This window comes from Melitaea cinxia, chromosome 14 (genome assembly GCF_905220565.1).
Source record: "Melitaea cinxia chromosome 14, ilMelCinx1.1, whole genome shotgun sequence".
NCBI lineage: Eukaryota > Metazoa > Arthropoda > Insecta > Lepidoptera > Nymphalidae > Melitaea > Melitaea cinxia.
The window spans coordinates 5759604-5787207 of record NC_059407.1 but is presented as its reverse complement, the minus strand read 5'-3'; the positions used below and the strand labels follow the sequence as shown (position 1 = coordinate 5787207).

The following is a 27604-nucleotide window of genomic DNA, read 5'->3' as shown; positions in this document are numbered from 1 at the left end:
CCATATTGATGTTTATTTATAATATTATTTTGTGTATAAAAGTTATATATTTCTTTACATATGTATTTTTTAAATATTTTATTTGCACAACTTCTTGATAAAAATATAAAGAATTATGAAACAGAGGTTAAAAGATACATTAATATATTAAGAAACAGATTAACGTTATGGAACTAGAATCAGAGATTCAATGTGTCGAATATTTGAGATACGCGAGAATTGTTAAGGGTTGTTTGGTTGTACATAATAATGAACAGTAAAAACATTTGCTTATTGACTAGAGTTACAGGGCTAAAGGTTAGTTACAAATGTAAGAAGATAGTGATAATTCAAGTATAATGATTAGACTAATAAAATTATTCTACGTATAGTAAACGATGTTAACATAGTAATTAATAATGATTAATAAATAATAACACAGTGATTATTATCTAAGTTCCGGGTTATGGTGGAGTACGTTCGTAACATATTAACTAAGATACTTAATATAGAATAATCAACATGATAAATGTTTGTCTCCAATATATCTCTCGTAAGCACGATGATAGTAATGTGTCTATGAAAACAATGCAATTTATATAGTAAAACGCGACAGTAGCTCGTATATTAAGGCAAAGTAAAATTTAAGTAATTGTGTTAGCTCGCAAACAAAAAAAAACAACGACTTCAATTATATCGACAAGTAATACAACGTAAGTGGATAAAAAAATAGTCCATTAAATACGCGTTATCAAAGATTACTCAAAAAGTAATCATCAGATCTCGATCAAATTGAAATGAGACTACATGAAAAACATCAGTTTTCGAATAAAATAAGAATCATTAAAATTAGTACACCCAGTGAAAGGTTATACGGTATGTAGTCGACCAACATTGTGAAACAATAAAAAACTATATCAAGCTTGGGACGTAGTTGTCGTAAGATACATAAAAACTTAGTTATCATAGAAGTAGTTGTAATAATAAGATTGTGCTTAATTTCTTAATTTTACAAATGTTTACTTTGAAATCGAGAATGGCCTAAAAATTTTAGCATGATCTAAAATATATAGATAGTAATATAATAAAAATGTATGTCGAGTTATCAAAACAATAACGCCTAATATTGTTTTCATTAAATATATGGTTCCGTAGCGTAATTATAAATATCCCGTCGTTTGAACATTTATTTGTATCATTACTATCTGTAAATATTTAGTTCTTAAGTTGTGAATTGTAAATATATATAATGTATTGTTTTTTAATTTTTACGCGAATGAATTGAAATGAAATTGAAATGAATTGAAATTTTATACATATTACAATGAAACAACTTTTTCGGATTTTATCGCGGTTTACTAATGGTCACATGGCCACCATGTGTACAATAAATCTATAGAACTTAATAATCCGAAAAAGTTGTTTCATTTTAATATGTATAAAATTTCAGCAAAATTTTGTGTATTATTTTAATTTAATACTAAAAAGTAACTAATGTTACAATGTATATATATATATATATATACACACACACACACACACACACACACATATATATATATATATATATATATATATATATATAAACTTCAAACGAAATTGTACTAAACTATTCAGTGATATCTGGTGTTTGTGTCACATGCCGAATTTTTGCGACGCAAAGTCATTCCAATATAAGTAATAGTAAATGTAAGACGTATTACGTGCGTGCGTTATTAAAATGTTTTATTTTGTATTAATAGTTCTAATAATAGTGTTGTATTTATATGGGACAAGAACTTTTGGATATTGGAGAAAAAGAGGTGTGAAAAATGATCCCCCTATATGTTACTTTGGAAATAATTTGAGACAGTTTCTACAACAATTAAGCATTGCGATGTTGGCCACAGAAACGTACAGAAGATACCCTGAAGAGAAAGTGGTGGGGTTTTTTAGAAGTACAACACCAGAATTAGTTATAAGAGATCCAGAAATAGCAAAAAGAATATTGAGTACAGATTTTCATCATTTCTATGCTAAGGGGTTTAATCAACACAAGACAGTAACGGAACCGTTAATGAAAAATTTATTTTGTGCCGATGGAGATTTGTGGAAAGTGATTAGGAAGGGATTCAGCCCATCTTTTAGTTCAGGTAAAATTAAAGCAATGTTTTCAATAATAACTCAAAGGGCAGAAGACCTTCAATTATTAGCTGAAGAAATTTCGAAATTAGAATATTACGATGTTCGAGAACTTATGGCGAGGTATACGACTGACTTTATTGGCGTGTGTGGTTTTGGTATAAATATAAATTCGTTAAACCAAGAAAACTCAGAATTTAGAAAACTGGGAAAAAGAATATTTCACAGGTCTTTTAGAGATGCTATTGCAGCGGCTGGGAAGTACATGTTCCCAGAATTATGTAAAAATGTGTATTTTTTATCACGCGAAATAGAAAATTCGATGAATTATTTTGTCAAAGATATTCTAACAACCAGGAACTACAAGCCATCAGGACAAAATGATTTTGTTGATTTGTTGTTAGAATTAAGACAAAAGGGAAAATTGACAGCAGAATCCATAGAATATAAAGACAAAAATGGCAAACCAAAAATGATTGAGCTGGAACTAGATGATAGTTTGCTAACTGCGCAAATTTTTGTATTTTTTGGAGGTGGTTTTGAAACATCTTCTGTTGCGGCTAGCTTTATATTGCATCAGCTTGCATTACATACGGACTATCAAAAAAAAGTTCAAGCTGAAATGGATAAAGTATTACCGAAATATAACAACAAGATAACATACGAAGCTATTAATGAAATGACTTCTTTAGAAAAGACATTTTACGAGGCGATGAGAATGTACCCACCTGTAGGTGTCCTGATGAGAAAGTGCACATCTCCTACGTATACGATTCCAGAAATAGGTGTAACAATAAATGAGGGAGTTCCAGTTATCATACCTGTACAAGCTTATCATATGGATGAGAAATATTTTAAGGAACCAGAAAAATTCGACCCAGACCGGTTTCGATCTGCAAACGATTTTAAGACTAACGTTTTCTTACCTTTTGGAGATGGCCCTCGTACATGTATAGGTAAGATAAGCTAAAGAAATTGTTTTATTAATGTTATTTTAAGGACTATGTACCTACTCGATGATAATCCACAGAACTGTATTTCTAAGATTCATGTCCCATCAGTATGTCAATTCATTTATGCAATATAATAGATTTTAAATAAAACGCACTCTATACGATAAAATTTCAGAAACACAAAAGATAATTAACTAACTATTGAAACGCAATAACTCAATCTAAAGATACTAATTACATTTTCAGCTGCGAGATTAGGAAAGCTTTTAGTCATGGCCGGTGTTGCTGCTATATTACAGAAGTTTACCGTCGAGCCTTGTCCTTTGACTAAGCTGAATCCGGAACCTCAACCTATGGCAACTGTATCTGAAAGTTTCGTTGGTGGACTACCACTTAAGCTAAGAAAAAGGGTCTAAGAGTTTGATTATATATATGTTTTTATTATAAGGGTTTAAAAAATATATTAAACAATTAAAGACTCATATTAACACACTTAACTTTTATTTACTTTAATTAGATGGTTAGCGATGTGTCGTATCCATAAATATACAAACTTATAAGATTTCAAATTAACATGGTTCTTTTGATTACAAAATTATTCAAAACGGGATATATTACTATGTTTTAATTTTTATTTTGCGGAGCTCGATAATTCGACATTATCTACGAATATCTTGTTCACGAGACTCGTGAACTGTTATCTACCAATGTCTAAAGCTAATGTCTTGTCTTAATGTATACAAAATTTTTATATCAGAAAATAATCAAAGTTCGTTATTTTTTATATATATACTAGCTGACCCCGCAAACGTTGTTTTGCCATATATGTTATTAACTCCCTTAACACCCCCCCTTTTAACTTTTTTTAATAGGGGTATGAAAAAGAGATATTGACCGATTCTCAGACCTACCCGATATGCTCACAAAATTTCATAAAAATCGGTCCAGCCGTTTCGGAGGAGTATTGTAACTAACATTGTGACACGAGAATTTTATATATAAGATATATATAATTATGTTATCTGTTTGAGAAACAAAAGTTATTAGACAGGCAGCTCTACAAACAGTTAAATACAAGATATACATTTTATTATCATCTACTAGCTGTACCCGCGGCTTTGTCTGTGTGGAATTTATTAAAATATTTATTGTTCAGTTTGAAGAGTCAAATAAATTTAAAAATAAAGTAGCGAAAGTTACTCCTTATTACAAAAGCAATCTGCCAGTGAAAGTCACGTCAAAAACGGTCCAGCTGTTTCAGAGTATAGCCGGAGCAAACCCACAGACAGACAGATAGATCGACAGACAGACAGACAAAAATTGTAAAAAATGTTATGTTGGTATATATACCATGTGTACATCGATATGCATTTAGTAAAAAGCGAGTATTTTAATATTACTAACAGACACTCAAATTTTATTTATTTGTTTAGATGTATAGATATAGATGTATAGATAGATGTATAGATAACTATTATATTATATTAATATTAAAAGTTTTAAACATAAAAATAAAAACAATACAAAGACGGGGTGTCGAGGTGGTTGCGGGGTGAGGACGCCGTCGAACGAGAAGTGGGTCCTGGTCAACGGTCACAGATCTTTGAAAATCGACCAGAGGCGCTTATCGACAACTGGCCGTACTCGTGGCGTAGGGAAGTCTATAAAAGGCGAGGCGACCGGCAGCGTATAGGCGCCCATGTCAAGTTGGTGACCCCGCTTTTAATCATGGATAAGGAGTTTCAAGATTCACGTTGTTTTGAATTATATCGTATATTTTGCTACGTGAACATAGTTTCATATTATTATTCATTATTTTATCTTTAATAAAAAGTCGATGGAGATATCGAATATTTTATTATTATTTTACTCGTTAAATAGCTCTTTGGCAAAGTTAGTTACTCTACCCCAAAGTGATATTTATTTTTATTTATTTGTACTTTATTGCATATTTACAAGTACATTAAAAAGAAACAAAAAAAAACAAAGCAGGCACACGTTGCAATTTATTATAAACATAGTATAAGGTTTATAGATACAGCATATACAATACACTAAATACTACAAGTATATATACATATACATAAACATACACATACACACATTTACACAATAATATGCATAAAAAATAATTACATAGGTAATACATAAATAAATAATAATAATAATAAATAATAAAGACGTTTATTCACCGATCATAAAAATTTCTTAAGGTCTAATGTACAGAGATTTTAGAAAGAATGCTGGTGAAAAGGTCGTAGACTCAGCTTATAGCTGCTTTTCAGTCCGCACCTTTACAAATGCTGACTAAATATAGTAACATAAGTAGCATTAACAAAGTATCTAAAAATAGTATTAAATAAAAACCAGGATTAATAAATGAAGTTTGTAGCCGAAGATACAAGTAGACAAAGTGGCGAGCCACGTGAAAAACTATATGCTTATAATAAAGTCATAGTTACTCCAAATCAAGCTCAATGAGCGTTTCGTACCAAACGATCTGATGAAATGCTATAGTTGCTCATGTCAATGAATTGATAGCTTCACATTTTGCCAATTTGATTCCGAATTTTGCTGCTCAAGGAGCCATTTCTTGGTTAAAAAAAACCTTCAGCCTGTAATATCCCACTTCTGGGCATAGGCCTCTTTCCCCATGTAGGAGAAGGATCAGAGCTTAATCCACCACGCTGCTCCAATGCGGGTTGGCGGATATATTCCCTACTATGAGTAACGATCGCTATCAGGTGCACATGATAACAATCGGGACCGACGCGCGACGGCTTAACGTGCTCTCCGAGGCACGGTGGGGAGACCCACTAGGACTGCACAAACACCCAGACCACGGCAAACACCTGTATAGCCAATACAAATGTTTGTCATGTGAGGGGATCGAACCCGCAACCGCCAGCGCAACAGGTACAATCCATGGCTGTGACCGTTGCGCCAAAGCGGCGTCTTCAAAAGGCATTTCTTGGTAAGATTACGAAATTTCGAGCGAGTTGCAGCAAATCAATGGGAGGTGGGATGTAGTTCTAGCATTTGGAAGCTGTAAGAAGAAAACTATCTCTCAATGCTACTTAACACGGCTGAGGCACAATAAGGTTTGCGATACGCGATGGCTGATAATTATCGGTGTCAGATGCGTTTAGCCACCTCAGTTTCTGTGCCAAGTATGGTGGTCTATTGTGCTTTCTCATATAAAATACGATAGTATACAACTTAAGAGTACGTCGCTACATCATATTTAGTACATTAAACTATTTATGAAAGGAGCAATATTAGATCCACGAGGACTACTTTTTAGATTTTCGTTTCAGTTTGTTTTAAAAGACATGGCCCTAAATATGGCCTAGTAATACACTATATCGCAATAATCCACGCGAGACAGTATTAGTGGGTTCACAAGTTTCTTTCTAAGAACAGTATTCAAAAATGGTCTTAACTTATAAAGCATTTTAACCAAAGCATAACTATTGGTTAGCATAACTGGTGGTTATGCTATATGCAAAATAAAGAATTTGTATTTTCCATTCTTCTGTATAATATATATTTTATAACTAGGTGTGCCTGCGACTTTGTCCACGTGGAATTTTTAAAAAAAGTTGTTGTTCAGGTCGCAGAGTTATAAAATAAATATCCTTCTAAAATAAAAGTAGCTTAAGTTACTCCTTATTACATCAGCTATCTGCCAGTGGAAGTCCTGTCAAAATCGGTCAAGCCGTTTCAGAGATTAGTCGGAACAATCAGACCGACAGACAGACAGACAAAACTTTTGGTACATGTACCGTGTATAACATCATAGGCATTTAGTACTCCAATTTTCTTTATTTGTATAGATTTGATGCGTAGCTTAAACATAAAGTTGATTAAAATAATAACGTTCTTGTCTTCACGTACCTTAATTCTGTTCTACTAATACTTATAATTAGCAACTAATTTATGAAATCTCGAAAATGTGATATTAGATTAAGCATCTTTGTATTTTTAACCGACTTCCAAAAAAGGAGGAGGTTCTCAATTCGACTGTATTTTTATTTTTTTTTTATTTTTATTTTTATGTATGTTACATCAGAACTTTTGACTGGGTGGAGCGATTTCGACAAATTTTCTTTTAATCGAAAGGTGGTGTGTGCCAATTGGTCCCATTTAAATTTATTTGAGATCTAACAACTACTTTTCGAGCTATATCTAATAATGCGTTTTTACTTGACGCTTTTTTCGTCGACCTACGTTGTATTATACCGCATAACTTTCTACTGGATGTACCGATTTTGATAATTCTTTTATTGTTGGAAAGGAGATATCCCAAGTTTAGTACCATGATAAGGAAACCAGGATCTGATGATGGGATCCTAGAGAAATCGAGGGAAACTCTTGAAAATCCACAATAACTTTTTACTAGGTGTACCGATTTTGATAATTCTTTTTTTGTTGGAAAGAAGATATCCCTAGTTTGGTATCATGATAAGGAAACCAGAATCTGATGATGGAATCCCAGAGAAATCGAGGGAACTTCTTGAAAATCCGCAATAACTTTTTATTAGGTGTACCGATTTTAATGATTTTTAATTTAATCGAAAGCCGATGTTTATCATGTGGTCACATTTAAATTTCATCGAGATCTGATAACTACTTTTTGAGTAATCTTTGATAATGCGTTGTTACTTGACTATTTTTTCGTCGATCTACGTTGGTTGTATTAGTCGTCGATGTAATTGAAGTCGGTTTTTTTTTCGTTTGCGAGCAAACACAATTATGAATGTATACTATACATATAATAAAATGGTAGGAAAGTCAAAACTGTACGTTAAATATTTTTTAAAAAGAATATTTGGGGTGTGATCTACAATCGATACCGAAGCCAAAAATATAGTTTTTAGAATTTTTGTCTGTTTGTCTGTATGTATGTCCGGGATAAACTCAAAAAGTACTGCATGGATTTACTTCAAATTTGGCAGAAATATTATTAAGAAGTTGGGTTAACATATAGGCTACATAATATCACGCTATCACCTACGGGGAACGAGTAGTGAACCTTTATTTCTTCAACGCATTCTGTAATAACGTATAATCTAACGACGCATATTTGAATGTTGTTGTTATTATGTTAATAACCATGCTATAAGCTAGCTTCACACTATAAAGACATTCTGTAGTATATTTAGTATCAGCATTGCACCCGTGCGAACTGGGGCGGGTCGCTAGTATAATATAAAAAGAAACTGAAATTGATGTGAAAACGTTTATTTGTCTCAATTATATTTAAATACAGTCGTTTTAATATAATACACAGTTTATTCGATGTTAAAAAAAGCTTAAAACTAAGAACGTACACATTTAAATGCTTGTTGGTATGTCATGTCTTATAAATTGTTTTATAATCTATCAATAGTTCTACTATTTTTAAACAAACATAAAGAAATTTCATAAGAGTCATAATTTGTAGTTTTCTTTGGTTTTATTTTTAAAGTCTAAGTATTTTTAAGTGAGTGTGAAGCGTTTATTATTATTTATTATTAAGTCATAATTATATTAATGACTAAAAAACTCTGTTCAAACTGAAATGTTATAGCAAGCGAAAGAATTTTTTGAATTTTATGGAATTCTTTCTCTTGTAACTTATATTTGAAACTATTTTATTTTCTTTATGATAGAATTTAAGTATGCTTAAATATATATTATAATTTCGTATGTTATTCTTTACTTTGTATAAAAATAGTAGGTATTACTTTTAGAGCGACTAGTACCTTACTTTAATGGTAAACTTGTGTCTTACTTTCTGCTTTCATTTTAAATATACAGGAAATTAATTGAATACTATCGCTAAAGTAACTAGCATTTAATTTATTACTAAGCAGATGTAACACTAATTAATTAATATAGCATTAAACACAAAGTGATGGTATTTTTTGAAACTACCGAATTATAAATGCACGTATTATACACTAAAGTTGAATTTGAAATAATGAAATGTATTTATTATATCAAACATACCCTACATTCTGTTAGATTAATACAACGATTATGCTATGATTATAAGTATATTTTTGTTTTATTTAAATTAATATTTACAGTCTCAAATTAAACTTCGATAAGCTAAAATTATCACAAAAATCAATACAAACACTCGTTTAATATAAATTTATTTTGTGCTGTAAACATGCATACGTTCCAGACTTTTATTGTTCAAAATATTACATAATGTGTACATATTACAAAATGTAATCACGTGCAAGAACGAACCCGGATCCAAGTCACGTTAAGTATCTGTACGAACCAAGTTTTTCTGATAAGATAATTTTTATTCCAAATAAATATGTATTTAGCGAATTATTATGTAATTCTATGCAATGAGCATTTTTGAGGAACTTATTCGCTCAATTGTTTAACTTTTAAATAAATATGCGAAGTCTACTGGAAAGCACTTTTCTCACATTTTAATAGGAATCTCAAACGAACAATAAAGCTTTAAATGATATAAAATCTCATATGATATTGAGTAACCGTTGACAACCGTAGCCTTCCCCTACTATACTTATCACTAAATTACAAAAAAAAAATTAAGTCTCTCTGAAATAAAATAGATTTAAATTGAACGTAATATAATAATTTAATTTCGTTATTTACAAATGCTAACATATTAATGAAGAACTGTGTTTTTATTATGAACGAACAAAACCAATAGGTACACACATAGTCTCGTAATACATTTGTTTATTATTTTAACTTAAAGACATTGTGAAAGGCGAAAGTGTATTAGTAAAACTAGTACTTTAACGCCATTTTAGTTTTTGACTTTTTGTAAAATAATTCATAAAATATGAAACTGTTCAACATATAGACAATTGTTTAAAAGGTGTAAATGTAAAATTTATGATATAAATTAAGGAATTAAAATGGTAATTCACGTGGCTTTTTTTCTGATAGCGTTTCGTTTGAAAAATATAAATAATATAAATAGAACTAATTTTCTCTAAAACGTTGAGCAAATATCTCATTAAGCAATTGTTGATATTCTTCTGCGTTGTACAAATAATCTTCGTCGTCTAATAGCGATGTTAAATTGTACCTGGTAACAAAAATTATTATAATTAAATTTTAATGACAATAATTCCCACATAATTAACGCAAGACAAGAGAGTATATTTTATATTTGTTTTGTATTTTAATTTTTGTTTCCTTTTATTCTAATTTATAAAAAATAATATGTGACGGCTGGAACATTTTCATAAACATTTATTTTATTTATATACAAAAATTTTAATTTAAAAATTTCATTAAAATCGCCAAACTCAATTATTATATAGTATAACAAAGTACATCTATTTCACCATATAGCGTGGCTATGCGTCGCTACGGCCTGTATCGCCACGCCAACGATCAGAATTACCTTCGCCTATAGGTGTTTCACATCAATAGTTCAAAAATAATTGGTCAAAGTTTTATTACAATCGTAATTAAATGAATTACTAAGTAAATAACTTATTTAAAATTAGTGAAATAATTCAAATATGTTGAGTAATTTTCTTTATTTATGTTCTGATTATTATACTATGATAATAGTGAATTTTTAAACAACATTGAATACCACAGTGGTTTTTAGTATCACAAAAAGTTTTAAAAGCTTTGAAAAAATATATTAATGACCTCACCTTGACGTATCTCTTCTTCTTCGTACGCTTATGTGAGACGTTGCTTCTATACATAGTACTGCGAAGTGATTATTGCACGTATATCTATAAAAAACATAATCATAAGACTTTATACTTCATGATTTTATTTGTTTTGTAAGCAAGTTCGAACTATACAAGTAATTTTTCAGTAGATAAGTAGTTACGCTACAGCCTGTAATATCCCACTACTGGGCATAGGCCTCTTTCCCCATGTAGGAGAAGGATCAGAGCTTAATCCACCACGCTGCTCCAATGCGGGTTGGCGGATATATTCCCTACTATGTGTAACGATCGCTATCAGGTGTACATGATAACAACCGGGACCGACGGCTTAACGTGTTCTCCGAGGCACGGTGGGGAGAACCACAAGGACTGCACCCAGACCACGGCAAACACCTGTATGGCCAATACAAATGTTTGTCCTGTGTGGGGATCGAACCCGCAACCGCCAGCGCAACAGGTACAATCTATAGCTGTAACCGTTACGCCAACGCGGCGTCATAAGTAATTACTTAGCTTATAATTATATCTATGCATATTAAACTGCCATTAAAAAAAATAGGTAAAAAAACTTTTTAAGTTAAACGGTTTTATGTTAAACATACATTGCAATGTTTAAGATAAATGTACTAAAAACCAAAAAATAATAAAATAGATACAGTCGTGGGAATTATAAACATATGCATAGACTAGACTAAAATAAAACCGTGGGGCACGTCAATTGTCTACAATCGTTGATTAAAATGTTTGTTTTGTAAAGTTACACTATAATTAGGCAGTTGTTCAACCGACAAAGATGGACGTGTGATAAGTAGGGCTAGAATGTGGAAACAAGCTAGCAAGCTCGATTATAAGCGAGTTTTAGGGTTTCATAGTGGTGAGCGAGTAGTACTTTTATCATATGTTTTGTCGATTAAAGACAAACTACGAGCAGTGAAACGATTCCTCGCCAGCCAGCAGTGTGAATGTCCAACGATAAACTAGTTGAAACATCTCTTTTATTTACATGGAGTGTATAACTATTGGAATTTCCATGAGCAAGAAAATAGTAAGTAATTTCCTCACCGTCTGCGGGCTAACTGCCTATTTTAACGACGAATTAAACGATTCTTCTATCGCACATTAAGTCGATAATTTGTAGACAATTGACGTGCCCCACGGTTTTATTTTAGTCTAGTCTATGCATATGTTTATAATTCCCACGACTGTATCTATTTTATTATTTTTTGGTTTTTAGTACATTTATCTTAAACATTGCAATGTATGTTTAACATAAAACCGTTTAACTTAAAAAGTTTTTTTACCTATTTTTATTTTCTAGTTTTTAGTTTTTATTTCGCATTCTGTTTAATTCATTTAGTGCTTCATTATTGCAAGGCCCATCTTAAATATTGAGGTTGTATAGTGCACTGTATTCTTCTTGTCAAGCCCTTTTATTTGATACCCATATTGGTGGGATTGATAAAAAATTGTTATCAGACATTTGGTAGCGGCGGCCAGCTTAGATTTCAATTTTGCATAGTAAATTGTATTCTACTTGTTGAGACCTTTCATTTGATACCCATGTTGATGGGATTGATAAAACCTAAGTTATCCGCCATTTTGTAGAGGCCGCCATCTTGGATTTTAATTTTATAAAGTACATTGATTATACTGGTTGAGCACTTTCATTTGATACCCATATTGATGGGATCGATAAAACCTACGTTATCCGCCATTTTGTAGCGGCCGCCATCTTGTATTTCAATTTTTTATAGTATATTGTATTCTGCTTGTTGAGCCCTTTCATTTGATACCCATATTGATGGGATTGATAAAACCTACGTTATCCGCCATTTTGTAGCGGCCGCCATCTTGGATTTCAATTTTTTATAGTATATTGTATTCTGCTTGTTGAGCCCTTTCATTTGATACCCATATTGATGGGATTAATAAAACATAAATTATCCGCCATTTTGTAGCGGCGGCCATCTTGAATTTATAATGATAATGAATAAACATAATTGTATTGTCACCAAAATCCAAAGTGTATACAAAATTTCAGATTAATCGGTTGACAGGAAGAGGGTGAAATTTGAATTACTAAATTTGACCCAAGAATAAATAATAAATAAAAAATAAAACAAACGGGGTGAGCTAAATAAAACCGTTTAAAAAATGACATTTCAAACAAGATTAGAGAAAAAAAAGAAAGAGTGGTATTACTGCTGAGAGTTAGTGATTACAGATAACCTAAGCCATATATGAGGTCACTAGATATCAGTAATCAAGTCATCCGTGTCATATAGAAGGCGATCGAAACTTTAAATCTAAATATGCACATGATAATAAATTTACGTACTTAAGAGCCATTTAACAATTTTTCGCTCTGCAAGTTTAGGTAAATTTGGTACCGGCGCGCGATTCGCACGAGTCGCGCGGCCTTTGTGTGACAACCAAAAAACAATCTTGATCTTTTTCTAATGTGTAATGAAAATTAATAACTATGTTATACAATGTTTTTTAAATAATCAATTTATTTAAAATTTAAAGCGTCAATAAATTTAAAATAAAAATAAAAAATCAATTTTATAATAAATAAATAAATTGATTTTCAGGTTTTTCTGAGTTTACGAATAAATCGAAAATTTACGATATAAAAAATATTCACAATGTGTGTTGCACAGTTTTGGATGCAAGAGAACTATCAAATTTTGCCATCGTTATTTTCTTTTATAAACTCAATGACGTAGAAAGAGAGATTTATTTTAAATGTTTATTGCTATTGATAATGTGATAAAAAAGATTTGAAATAATACATTTATTTTACAGAAATAATCATTATATTATTTTACAGTAATTTTCGCACATTTTTTATTTTTATAATATATCAAGTGCAGTGTATCACACTATAACAACAGATACTTAGAGCTTGTGAGCCAGACCGATAAAAAAAAAGAGACAGCTGTGCAGAGTTTGGCCTAGATCCTACCTTTAGGGGCACTGGCACTTAACTGATTTACTGGGTTTGATCATTGATGCATGATATATAATACATATACTATTTTTTAAAAATTTAAATAAAAAAGGTATTAAAAATAATATTATTAGTCTGGATTTTAATCTGGATCTGGCGCACGAGATTGTTGACATGTGGGATGTGAGGTCCGCTGAAATCATTCCTATCGTCAAATCTGCCAACGGTTTGATTCTGGTTAGCCCCGCTCACCATCTGAGGCAACTACGGATCCGGGACGGTTTTCTCGCAGCCAGGATGCGGAAGGTGGTGTTACTCGACTTGCCTAGGATCGTCCGCCGGTTTGTCAGCCTACAGCCCTAATCCCCGGCCGTTTGATCTCGCTGCCGGGGTGTAACCTCCACCCGCTTATATTTATACAATATATAAGTATATGCAAATTTATTTTATTATTTATATAAGTATTTATTATATTATATGTATATATTATATATTAACCAGGCGGAGTGACATCCAGTTCAATAATAATAATTTACTCTTTATTGTACACATAAAAAGAAGTTTACAATTTATAAAACAATACATAAAAAGAAATATACAACAGGCGGTCTTATCGATAAATAGCGATCTCTTCCAGACAACCAGATTGGTTATTCCATCCAATACTGAGATTAAAGACGTCAAAATGTTACAATTCCGTGGATTATTACCGATTTTTGTAAATGGCTATTAAGTACAAGTACAGCTAAGTATAAGTACCTCTCTTGTGAAAGCAATTTGTGGGAATACAGCGAAGCAGCCATCCCTCTGCTAGTTGGTTCGCCGTTCTGCCATTCTTCACAAAAAGTGTCTAGGGCACGTTCACCACTTGCATGCGAACCGTGCCATATGAGTTTTTGTGGCCTGTAAGGTACGTTACTTTAAAAAAATGTAATAATTGACGGTACTTTTAAAAACTGTTTTTTTTTTTAGTAATAGCCAGCAACAATCAGACAGTTGTGTGAATGTTGATCGACGCTGCTCATAAGAATTCGCAACATCAGAAGACTCACATACGACGGTAAACGAAACAAAGCCAAGTAAGAAGAGAACTATTAAAAGAAGAAATTATTATTTAAGAAGAAACTATTAGTCATTTGATTCCTCAAATCAAAAGCTATGTAGCACTAATATTAATTTATATTAATTTATAATAGTAATAGTTATGTATTAAGTTCTTTATTTTATATGTATTTTTTTGTTTAAATCTTGTATGTTCAAAATCATTTGAATAGGCAGACGACTTAATTGTCTAAAGGGCATGCTGTAACTACATTTAAGAGGAATTATATGTATGTATATATTTAATACCTTGGCATATAACTGATTATAATTTATTTTTAAGCATGTAATCCTGTTGGTGGTTCTTACTAAATAAATAAATAAACTTGGAATTTGTTAGAAAAAGTTTTATATTAAGATCGGATTCTTTAAATTGGTTGCTATTTTTTTCGTGAAAAAAAATCTTTAACTGAAATTCTTGCAGTAATAACATTCGTTCAGTCATTATTTACCAGTGTGAGTCCGTCATGATATTTTTTCCGCTAAAGCTATAAATCCTTGGTGTTCCTGCTATAACACCGCCGTTTCCATCAAATATGTCTGAGAAAGATTTAAATAATACATCTCCTTGAATATTCACGACGGGCAAATGTCTGTCCGAATATCTTACAGTAGAATCGAGGTTTTGAATCCTGAAATAAAATTATATGTATAAAATTGTATGTATTAATATGTAAGTGAGTAGCAATATACATCAATATTTTTCATGGGATTTTATTTTCGTTTTTTAAACTCGTACATTAGAAGAAGCCTCTTGCCAAAAGTAGGACGCTTACGCGATACTGCACTCATGCATCACTGCATTCCATTAATCAAAACTTTTTATACAATTCTTCTGATATAATATGTAAGATAATATATAGATAATATACATCTTATATATAAAATTATTGTGTCACAATGTTAGTTAAAATACTCCTCCGAAACGGGTGGACAGATTTTTATGACATTTTGTGTGGATATCGGTTAGGTCTGAGAATTGACCAACATCTATTTTTCATACCCCTAAGTTATAGGGGAGGGGGAGAGGATTAAGGAATTTAATAACATATATGGCTAAAAAAACGTTTGCTAGGCAGCTAGTATAATTATAAAAATAATTAATTGTTGAGTTATACAACTCATTATATTTACGGTATTATTACAATTACGATATAATTAAAATTTAAGGTATATGTAAGTTTAAGTCACCTGCTAGTAAGAAAAGCTCTAAATGTTCCTTTTAAACCAGCGCGCCTGGCTTGCCGATAGCAGGCATAATCAGCCCGTCGTACACCGTGCATGTTCCCAGATAGTGGCTCATTAAGAGCAGCTAAGCGGAGCTGAAAGTAAAAGATATTAGGATTTTTACTGGCACTTTACACCTATCAATATTTTTATTAAAATACATCTTATCGCAAAATAGATCGTAAGACATGAGTACTAACATTGTTTAATAATATTAAGAAGAGTAAAATCGTCATCAAGAATAATAAGAAATTAAATAATATTAAAATATGTACATTGGAAGGAAGTAAACGAAAATTTAATAACTTACACTTGGTCCCACTGGTGTCAACGGTGGTGAGTTTTCGACTAAGTTTGATATTTGCGGCATGTGGACCAAGCTGGCCGCGGGCATCGGCGGAGACGGGGGCGCTGGGGTTGTGGTTACCGGCGCGGACCGGGTGACGAGCGACCCCAACTTTATTAAGAAATGATATTATATCATTTAACGTACCCATTAGTAACTAGACTTAACTTAAACATAAAAATATATTTCAATTCTCCTAGTATTACTATTAAGCCTATATGCCTAGCGTATTACGCTAAGGCAACAACATTTTGATGTTTGCCTCCCTTTTTAGAAAAAACCTCATAATTACTCCAAATAAATGATATATCATTTTATAGACAATTGCTTGCTCTACCGGCATCAACAACAAAAAAATTATAATTGCTTGTATTTTTGGAAATTATTTTATTATATATACGAGTATGACGGCTTTAATTTTGAAACAAAGCCAAAATGATTGACAATTATTATGCTTATTTAGTGCGAATTATTCGGACGGGTGATGCTTGTTTTTTTATTTACTGTAGGTACTTACCATAACGTATTGCCAGCCGGTATTAACTTTTACAAAAAGAGCTTGTTCTTCGATGACGTAAGCCAACGCACCCACCGGACTTGATGACGCTAGCTAAACAAATATAAATATGTAACATATTAAAATTAACTTAAAAAAAACTCAGAACTGCTCTGGTGAAGTGGTGCGTGTGCAACGTCAGCGTCTACACACCGGGTGTTTGCGGGTTCGATTCCCACCCGGGATGAATATTTGTATTTACGAATATTTCTTTTCCGTTTTGATGTTTATCTTTGTGGGTCTCCCCACCGTCCTTCGGGGAGCACGTTATACCGTCGATCCCGATTGTTATCATTAATACCTGATAGCGATCGTTACTCATAGTAGGGAATATATCCGCCAGCTCAAAGTGGAGCAGCGTGGTTTGATAAAGATCCGATCCTTCTCCTACATGGAGAAAGAGACCTATCCCCAGCAGTGGGATGTTACAGACTGAATCGAGAAAAAAAAAATAGTGGACGATTTATAAACTGTTTTTATCACATGTGTATGATAATAACACAATACAATACAAACGATTAACATACCCTCAACATTTCTTCTGTTGTTGGAAATACTGCAGCTCCAGGCACGTTCGTATTTGGATTGTGCTCTTCATAATGTGTTCGGGGTTCACTTGCAAGATAAGCTAGTGAAAATTGAAATTTCGATATAAAAAGAGCGCAAAAAATTCTAGATATGATTTAAAAGTTTATTACTAAAAATTTGAAAGTGTAGACACTGGTAAACATTTTTTAATAATTTGATGATATCATTCAGAGTGTACAATACATGTATAAAGACTTATATCACCTAATAATTAATACTTACGTGAATGCTCTCTGTTTTTATCTTTTAGCTCTTTTAATTGAAATTCTTCTGATATTTTTAGAGCTTTTAATTGGTCTAATGGACTTTTCGGGACTGCGGTCCGGTAGCGTGCATTAATTAAACACAATAACAATATAAAAGGTTTCAGATATTTACATAATATAGGAAAAATGTTTTAAGCTTACCTGGTCCGCCGTATAGTTTTGTCAGTCCGTGAACTGGTCCACCAATAACACCAGGTTCACCTTTTGGTCCAACTATTGATATACCAGGGGTTCCTGGGGGCCCTGGAGGACCAGGCGGTCCAGGGGGTCCGGGCACGTATTGGATTGGGTCAGGTTTAGCGAAACCCGGGGGGCCAGGAGGACCCTGCGCTCCCTTTACACCAGGCGTACCATCGTTTCCTCGATCTCCCTTTTCTCCTTTGAACTGAGAATGATATGTTCTTTACTGCTATTGTCATCAATTTCATTTCAAGTTTTCATTTACAAGATAATGATATATAAACTATTGTCATTGAACGGTTGTTAATTGCTTATTCGTACCATCGTTTATTTTACCGATTTTTTATTATTATTTATTTTTAGATTTAAATAAGACTCAAATAAAAAAGATGTAGCTTTAGTTACTACAAATTGAGAGTCATATACCTTCATTCATTTACAAAATAAATATGACAAATTAAAATAATTAACAAATTAGTTTAGAATGTCACATTGCATACGTCACTTGGACATCAGAACCATACTTACCAACGAGAGATCTAATATATTAATTCCAGGATCACCCTTCTCTCCTTTTGGTCCTACGGGGCCAGCTACTCCAGGCGGTCCCAATGTCCCTGGCCGACCCTATAAAAACGTCAATGTTTTTTTAAAAACTAGCTGCTCGGGCTGACTTCGTTCTGTCAAAAGTTAATAGTAAATGTTAAAAAATAATATGTTTTTTTGCATTAAAACCTTAAGGACCACACAAAAAAAATTAGCCGAATTGGTCGAGCCATTCTCGAGTTATGCAAGCAACATTCATTTTTATTTATATAGGTAAATGTGTTTTACTATATCACCCGTTGTTTTAGTTAGTTTACTGTATTTACCTTCATACTCTGATGAGCGTGCAATATAATAAAAAAGGATTAATAATAAAGTAATATCACTATTATTTCCATGCATTAAATGAATGTAAAAGAAACTAACCATCCATCCAGGTAATCCTATTTCACCCTTCTCACCCGATTTACCAGGAAGTCCGGGTGGGCCTTGAAGACCTTGAGGCCCACGTGGACCTGGTGGGCCAGGCCTTCCTCTTCTACCACGCATGCCAGAATCTCCTTTATCACCCTATTATACAAAGATTTCTTTTACTATGACGTTTCATTCTAGAAAAGACAAAATACGGTAATCTGAGTAGCGCTTACCTTGATTGTTACGATATCGGAACCAGAAGCAGACGTTATACTGACTGGGCCGGGTGGACCTCTTTCACCTCTATCACCTTTAAGTCCTGGGGACCCAGGTGGTCCAGCGATACCAGGCATTCCAGATGGACCAATATCACCTCTTTCACCTGGTTTTCCATCTTTACCAGGGAATCCTGGACTACCGTCATTTCCACGGATTCCTTTTTCACCCTGAGCGTAAAATTTAAACGTTACAAAGGAAGCAACGTTTTTAGTACGTTAGTAAGAAGATAAAAATAAATATTAGGTACTAATAATTACATACTCACCTTTTCACCTTTGTCACCTTTAGCGGCTAATCTTTGATCTAAAAAAAATAAGACAAAGAATTATGGTAATATTGTTTTTGTTCAACAAGATAACTTTATTTGCACCAGTAGCATTTTAGAGTATTAAAATAAATTATTTTTAATTAAAGGACATAATTATGTTAAAAATTCTTTTTTAATATCGTAGATATACAGATAAAACAATTATTGCCGTCACTGCTTTTGCACAGAATAGTAAGGAAAAGAAAATACTAAATATTTGCAGGTCAATTTAGCAATCTCTAAACATTTTTGAATATCATATCAAAAATTGACCGCTCCAGCGGAGACGCGGTCCGACACGGTCAGTCGGAGACGTGGGTTCGAATCCCGCTGGAGCGGTCAATTTTTGATATGATATTCAAAAATGTTTAGAATTCCTAATGTGTTGGTAACACAAAAATAAAAGCGTACATATTAGCAATCTCTACTTGACAAGTTTTTCTGAAAGTAACTTAGGTACTATACTTGAATAGTGCAAGTTTAAGTCCATAAACCTACATTTAAGAAAAAAATATAAAAAATAGGTAAAAAACTTTTTAAGTTAAACGGTTTTATGTTAAACATACATTGCAATGTTTAAGATAAATGTACTAAAAACCAAAAAATAATAAAATAGATACAGTCGTGGGAATTATAAACATATGCATAGACTAGACTAAAATAAAACCGTGGGGCACGTCAATTGTCTACAATCGTTGATTAAAATGTTTGTTTTGTAATGTTACACTATAATTAGGCAGTTGTTCAACCGACAACGATGGACGTGTGATAAGTAGGGCTAGAATGTGGAAACAAGCTAGCAAGCTCGATTATAAGCGAGTTTTAGGGTTTCATAGTGGTGAGCGAGTAGTACTTTTATCATATGTTTTGTCGATTAAAGACAAACTACGAGCAGTGAAACGATTCCTCGCCAGCCAGCAGTGTGAATGTCCAACGATAAACTAGTTGAAACATCTCTTTTATTTACATGGAGTGTATAACTATTGGAATTTCCATGAGCAAGAAAATAGTAAGTAATTTCCTCACCGTCTGCGGGCCAACTGCCTATTTTAACGACGAATTAAACGATTCTTCTATCGCACATTAAGTCGATAATTTGTAGACAATTGACGTGCCCCACGGTTTTATTTTAGTCTAGTCTATGCATATGTTTATAATTCCCACGACTGTATCTATTTTATTATTTTTTGGTTTTTAGTACATTTATCTTAAACATTGCAATGTATGTTTAACATAAAACCGTTTAACTTAAAAAGTTTTTTACCTATTTTTATTTTCTAGTTTTTAGTTTTTATTTCGCATTCTGTTTAATTCATTTAGTGCTTCATTATTGCAAGGCCCATCTTAAATATTGAGGTTGTATAGTGCACTGTATTCTTCTTGTCAAGCCCTTTTATTTGATACCCATATTGGTGGGATTGATAAAAAATTGTTATCAGGCATTTGGTAGCGGCGGCCAGCTTAGATTTCAATTTTGCATAGTAAATTGTATTCTACTTGTTGAGACCTTTCATTTGATACCCATGTTAATGGGATTGATAAAACCTAAGTTATCCGCCATTTTGTAGAGGCCGCCATCTTGGATTTTAATTTTATATAGTACATCGATTATACTGGTTGAGCACTTTCATTTGATACCCATATTGATGGGATCGATAAAACCTACGTTATCCGCCATTTTGTAGCGGCCGCCATCTTGTATTTCAATTTTTTATAGTATATTGTATTCTGCTTGTTGAGCCCTTTCATTTGATACCCATATTGATGGGATTGATAAAACCTACGTTATCCGCCATTTTGTAGCGGCCGCCATCTTGTATTTAAATTTTTTATAGTATATTGTATTCTGCTTGTTGAGTCCTTTCATTTGATACCCATATTGATGGGATTAATAAAACATAAATTATCCGCCATTTTGTAGCGGCGGCCATCTTGAATTTATAATGATAATGAATAAACATAATTGTATTGTCACCAAAATCCAAAGTGTATACAAAATTTCAGATTAATCGGTTGACAGGAAGAGGGTGAAATTTGAATTACTAAATTTGACCCAAGAATAAATAATAAAAAAAAAATAAAACAAACGGGGTGAGCTAAATAAAACCGTTTAAAAAGAGGCGCGTATTCACCACTAAGTACATAATATTATTGTCTGTTATAAATAAATACATGCAAACGCCAACGTTTTGCGGATTCGATTTCCGCTCGGGATGGATATTTGTACCTATTTGTACAAATATTTCTTTCCGGTTTGGACGCTGTCCTTTTGGGTCCCTTTCATTATCATATACATCTAGTAGCGATCGTTACTCATTGCATACTCAACAGCATTGTGAATTAAGCTGCGATACTTCTCAAACATGGAGAAAGAGGTCCACGCCCAGCAGGAGGATGCTACAGAGTAAATCGTGATCGACATGTAAATACGTTATATAATTAAATTATTATGAAGTTGTGCCTACTTGCGGTTAGGAGTTCTAATTCTTCTGTGCCAATTAATCCAGTTGGTAATATCGGTGGACCAGGTGGTCCAGGTGTTCCTCGTTCGCCTAAAGAATAAAATAAAATTAAATAATCATAAAGAATGCTATGTTGTTACTTTAATATATTATTCATCTTTGACAAAGTTTATTTACGACAAATAATAGTAAGTGAATGATAAAATCGTTTCTAAATATGTTCATTTTAAATAGCCATAACATGATACACTTTGTATCTACAGGTATTCATCGAGACTTTTGAGTTTTGTATTAAATTTTTTATTTATAAGTTAACAAAATGTTGTTAGGATGTTTTCATTCTGTACAAATTTTATAAACGCGAAAATTTTAAAAAGGACAATGAGCGATAAATAGTATATATTTGTTGCCCTTTCACGCTTTAGCTGCTTCTTTTTGTTTTTTAGGAACTTTTGCGATAAAATTCGGTGAGTATTTATACATAACTAGAGATGTGTTTTAACACACTTTGTAAAACATTTTTTTATTTACTTTCATCCAAAAATTTGCAAACAATCGAGATTTATGCAGATAGAGAATCGCTTATTCTTTGGCTCTTTTGCATATTTTACTTATGCTTATACAAAAATTTTGAAATTATACTAAAACGTATTTCAGTAGAAGTCACTCTACCTTTCTCTCCTTTTTCGCCTCCTCTGCCATTAGCACCTGGGAGACCAGGCCGACCGTCAAACCCTGGATTACCTCGATCACCTTTTAACCCACGATCACCTTTTGGTCCGGGATGTCCCTAAAAATGTTCATCAGTTAGTTCTTTAATTATTGTATATGTGGAAATTTGAAATCGTTAAATCCTGTTGTGTCAAAACAAGTAAAATAATGTAACAAGTTTTATTATTTTTACGAGTCATTTTTTAAATATACAATTTACACTTACACGATCTCCTTTTAACCCTGTTTGTCCTGTTTGACCTCTTTCTCCTTTTGGACCTGGAAAACCTCGTTCCCCTTGAAGACCTATAGGGCCTGGTTGCCCTGCATCTCCTTTAGGTCCTGGTGCTCCAGGTCTGCCAATAGCTCCATCGTGAGACCCGAATAACGACTCCTGAAATGTACTTTATGATACTATATCAAATCGAAACTACGAATAATATAAAAAAGGGATATATATAAATTCAGTTAGTGAAACTTTTCCTATACCTTATAACTGAATTTATATTTCTCTATTATTATATTTATAAAAAAAATGTCAATTGTTAAATAAGTAAGACCTTTGCTATACTTTATGTATACAAAAAAGTAGCTAAAACTAACTAAGGTATTGTTAATTATTTCACATGTTTTTGCATAGTTGTGAGTCTTTATCAAAAATAATCGTAATTTTATTGTTTGAATAGCTAAATAATATGACAATTGAATATTAAAAGAAATAAATGAGTATAATGAAGTATTACATCAAAGTTCAGTAAACAGACAATCTTCTATCTAAAATTTAAATGATTTGCCAACTCAACGAAATAGAAATTATTTTAAGACTTGCTCAAACTTTTAGCGACGACGACGGCTCAAATAAATTTTCTTATCTTCGAGTCCTCGATGTGTATCTATCAAGAATGAAAAGTCGTTTTCCGAAGTTTGCTCAAGTGGTTTGTTTACTGAAGTAGACAATTTTCCTTCGAAAAGACATTCGTCTCAGTTAATGTTGAAGTGACATTTAATGTAAACGAAATTGTCTGTTAAACAATCTATACTCACTCTCTTTAAGGTAAGGATCTGTCTTATTTATGTTTGCGATAGAAAAATATTTTCGCTTCTAATTCTTAGAAAATATTTTTATTTAATTAATTTTGTTTAAAAATAAATATTAGAGGCTTCGAGATTGTCGTGCTATTTGATTATTGGTATTCATATTTTAACTGAGTTAGCCAATCAATCAAAAGTAATCTCTGGACCTTTGTTTGGGAAATTTCACCATTTATTTAACTTTAGTACAGGGATAAATTAGGGAATAGTAATACAAAGCGTTTGTATAGTTATAATGAAACTGTCAAATGATAAAGAGCGGTCAATTCTGAATGTCTTGGAAAATTTTAATAAGAGATAAAACTTAAAATTAAACTCATTTTTGCTTCTTTTACGCCATTAATAAGGCACCTTATATAGTTCAATAAACTCACCTTATATATCTGTCTTGGCTTCCAATTCGACTACATAAACACGAAGCATGAAAATGTTAGAAACAACAATTAGTAATTAATTTTAAATTAAAAGAGCGTTTAGTAGTAGACTAAATAGAGAATGTATACTCACTATTAATCAAGGAATACAGCTGTTTCGTTATTATAATTAGGTCGAAGTATATGTGTGAAGCAAACATAATATTTTTACTGAAAATTATACTTACATCAAAATTACTATAGTCAGATGACCCAGGGGGACCTGGTGGACCAGCTGGGCCAGGACTGCCTGGTCGACCATCTACGCCAGGCTCACCTTTTGGTCCTGGTTGACCTTCGAGACCTCGTGGTCCTTCATCCCCTCGATCACCTTTTTCACCGCGTGGTCCCATTGGCCCTCTTTCACCAGCTACGCCTGGTAGCCCCTAAAGATACAGTACAAGTAATATACGTGAGATTAGATAAAGATTTCCAAATTGGTTAATGTGGAAAACTATAAAATCGTATAAAATATTATACAAATAGTGCAAAATCATACATATAAAAAAATAGAACGGGTCGTATCTGTACATTTAAGATATATGAGAATAAACATTATTGCGACCATTATCAACGCAAATAGGACCCAAAACAATGATTGATGATGAATTTATGTCTGTTTGTCTATGCGTTTGTGCACGCTAATCTCAGAGGCGGAATTCGATTTAGATGTGGTTTTTACTAATATATTTTGCAAGCTTAATTTCATGTCAATCGGTTCATAATTAAAAAAAGTTATGCTAATTTAAATAATTGCGTTTAACGTGTAAAGTCACTATTCCACGTGGACACGTATTCGCGAGCACAGGTAGCAATAAATATATTTAACAAGGCTTAATGTATTGATAGCATAAATTATTTTAAGATTAACAGTCTGTGGTACATACAATTAGTCCATTAAATGACGAAATGAAGCCAAGAAGTAATATTGTAATTGGGCTTAATAGTGTAAATTTAATGATAGTGATAAAAATTCTCAATTAACCTGTAAATGTCCCCAAATATTTGGTTTTAAATAGAGATTTTTATCTTGAAATTTATAGAGCTGGAGTAAATGGTGCTCTATATTGGTAATATATTGCTCAAAAATGACGAATTTTATCAGGTGCTTATATTTTACCAACTAGGGATGAACAGAAACGAGAAACCAGATCAGAAACAATTATTTTACAATTACTAATATACGCTATTAACGGGAGTCAAGTGCTCAACTGATAGCTTTAAAAAAACCTTTTCTACTACTCCAAAACATTTGTTTTCCTTTTTGTAAGGGCCCAGATACAAAAAGAAAAAAAAAAATATATTTAAAAACTATTACAGTCTAAAAATATTACCTCTAGAGCAGGAAACGAAAGGGAACCAAACTGCAATTAGTTTACGTTTCAAAAAAAGGTAAGAGAGCTGTTTTATTATTATTATTTTTTTTACGGTTTTAGTATTACATTTTTTTCAGTTCGGTCGCCCAGCCAAATGTCAAGCCTGCCGTAAGGAACTTCGTTCCAAAAATATTAATATATTATTAAATTTATTTTGCTATAAATCCTAATTTTTATAACGACATGAGAATCATAGATATCTTATATAAATCATATAGTCCTTTGGCATCCAATATCAAAAGGATGTTCAAGTATTATGGAGTGATAAATATTGATGTTACGTCTCAAAACGTTAACAAATACTTACCAAGACTGATATTAAGATTAGGGTAAACATTTTTATCTTTTTGTCCGTTAATTGTGGTGAGTTCTCAATATGTCGGCATTGATACTATTGCAATGGGTTAAATTAACCAAAAATATTGCAAATACACATTTTAAGTCTTACCAACGTCATACATAAATAGTTTTGTCTAAACATAACCTTAGTTTTTGGTTAGACTTAAAAACAATAGTAAATAATTTTGTTTGCTCGAAAACGAAAAATAAAAAACCGACTTCATTTACGTCGACAAGTAATACATTATATATTTTACCATTCACTGAGTGATATTTATTGTCAGGTATTTCCGGAACTTTTTCTTAGTAGAGAAAAATCCACGTCAAAAATCCCTGAAATATTTCATACTTGAATACTTTCGGTTTTTTTATTTGATTCAATACGACAACTAGAAAGTCTGCTGGAGATTGTTGTAAATCTTAAATACTTGGTAAGTCTATCTGGACATAGTGACGGATATCATTTATGGCTTACACTATCTATTTAGTTACCTTTGTTCTAGATTAATACTACTGAATAGATTCAATAATATTCTACTACCGCTATTTAATATTATTAAATAGTTTGTACCTATGTTATACTTACAGCGATTCCAGGTGCACCGGTTCGTCCATCAGCCCCAACCATGCCAGGTGGTCCGGGGGGTCCTTGGAGTTCCGGAGCGGTTTCCAGGAGTGACAGCAAGACGCTTGAGTTGCAACCACATTGACCTAACGATGCGTAGTTCTCACCGAATATTTGCTAAAAAAAAAAAAACTTGATAAGAACAACTTTTGATTTTGAAGATTATATAGAATAAATAGACAGACAAAAAAAAATAGGATTGGTTTTAATACCACGTTAATATTATTAGCATGCATGATGTAAAAAGATAATTTTTATTGACGTTGCTGACCTCAGTTTTGTTTATGTTTATTTATACATATCAACGTACAATAACTAAAGATAGCAGAATTTTTTTAAAATATCGCAATTAAACTTTGACCTTCTCGTTCTTAACTGCCTATTTAAACTCTTATTACTATTTTATAAAAAAAACACGTATAGTATTAAAAATAAATAAACGTTTAGATAATAAAGTAATTAGTATTTATTTTTAAACTAGCTGTGCCCGAACTTCGTCCGCGTGGACTTTAAAACAAAGTTATTGTTCAGTTTGCAGAGTTAAAAAATGAATACATTTCTAAAATAAAAGTATCCTAAGTTACTCCTTATTATAATGGATTTAATCGGTCCAGCCGTTTAAGAGATTAGTCGGAACAAACAGACAAACAGACAGACAGATAAAATTTTATTTAGAAATTGTTATTTGGTATATGTACCGTGTTTATATTATTTTATAGTACAAATAGACACTTCAATTTTATTTATTTGTATAGATTTATTTCAAAACATTTGTTAAAAATGGAACTAATCTTTTTAATATTATGTACATACCACGACCGGTTGAACCTTCTGTTTGAAATCCAATAGAAAGGCATGCAAATAAATATAACTGATTTAAAACATACATATAATTGTGTATATCAATACTATTTGTGACCTGATATTTTTGTTCTATATGATATTAGACTGCCATTAAAGTCGTTTATGTCATTAATTGGCATTTTTGGCGCGAATCTATGGAGGCCTACGAGTATATCCAAGATTAGACTGCGATAGGCTGATGTGAGTGTGTGTGTGTGTGTTATTAATTGCGTGTAAGATAAGTACTATAA

General features: G+C 32.2%; 2 protein-coding genes across 2 annotated transcripts in view; one reads left to right on the top strand and one right to left on the bottom strand.

The window, feature by feature from the left end:
- The first annotated feature begins 1650 nt into the window (after nt 1–1650).
- LOC123659656 (cytochrome P450 6B7-like) lies at nt 1651–3665 on the top strand. Its single transcript, XM_045594854.1, has 2 exons — nt 1651–3056; nt 3300–3665. The coding sequence occupies exons 1-2, from the start codon at nt 1700–1702 to the stop codon at nt 3467–3469; spliced, it is 1527 nt and encodes a 508-aa protein (XP_045450810.1). The 5' UTR covers nt 1651–1699; the 3' UTR covers nt 3470–3665.
- Nucleotides 3666–9644: 5979 nt separating this feature from the next.
- Nucleotides 9645–27604, bottom strand: part of LOC123659870 (collagen alpha-1(XVIII) chain-like) — a 63998-nt gene continuing 46038 nt past the window's right edge. The window contains exons 10-28 of the mRNA XM_045595035.1: nt 26472–26627; nt 24359–24556; nt 24132–24161; nt 22892–23059; nt 22627–22744; nt 21958–22044; nt 19451–19488; nt 19140–19352; nt 18919–19062; nt 18475–18573; nt 17908–18151; nt 17440–17540; nt 16874–16966; nt 16321–16467; nt 15975–16105; nt 15236–15415; nt 14442–14585; nt 10706–10789; nt 9645–10122 (exon numbers count right to left, since the gene is read on the bottom strand). Coding sequence (XP_045450991.1) covers nt 10017–10122; nt 10706–10789; nt 14442–14585; nt 15236–15415; nt 15975–16105; nt 16321–16467; nt 16874–16966; nt 17440–17540; nt 17908–18151; nt 18475–18573; nt 18919–19062; nt 19140–19352; nt 19451–19488; nt 21958–22044; nt 22627–22744; nt 22892–23059; nt 24132–24161; nt 24359–24556; nt 26472–26627 — 2481 coding nt within the window. The 3' untranslated portion in view covers nt 9645–10016. The remainder of the gene's footprint in view (nt 10123–10705; nt 10790–14441; nt 14586–15235; nt 15416–15974; nt 16106–16320; nt 16468–16873; nt 16967–17439; nt 17541–17907; nt 18152–18474; nt 18574–18918; nt 19063–19139; nt 19353–19450; nt 19489–21957; nt 22045–22626; nt 22745–22891; nt 23060–24131; nt 24162–24358; nt 24557–26471; nt 26628–27604) is intronic.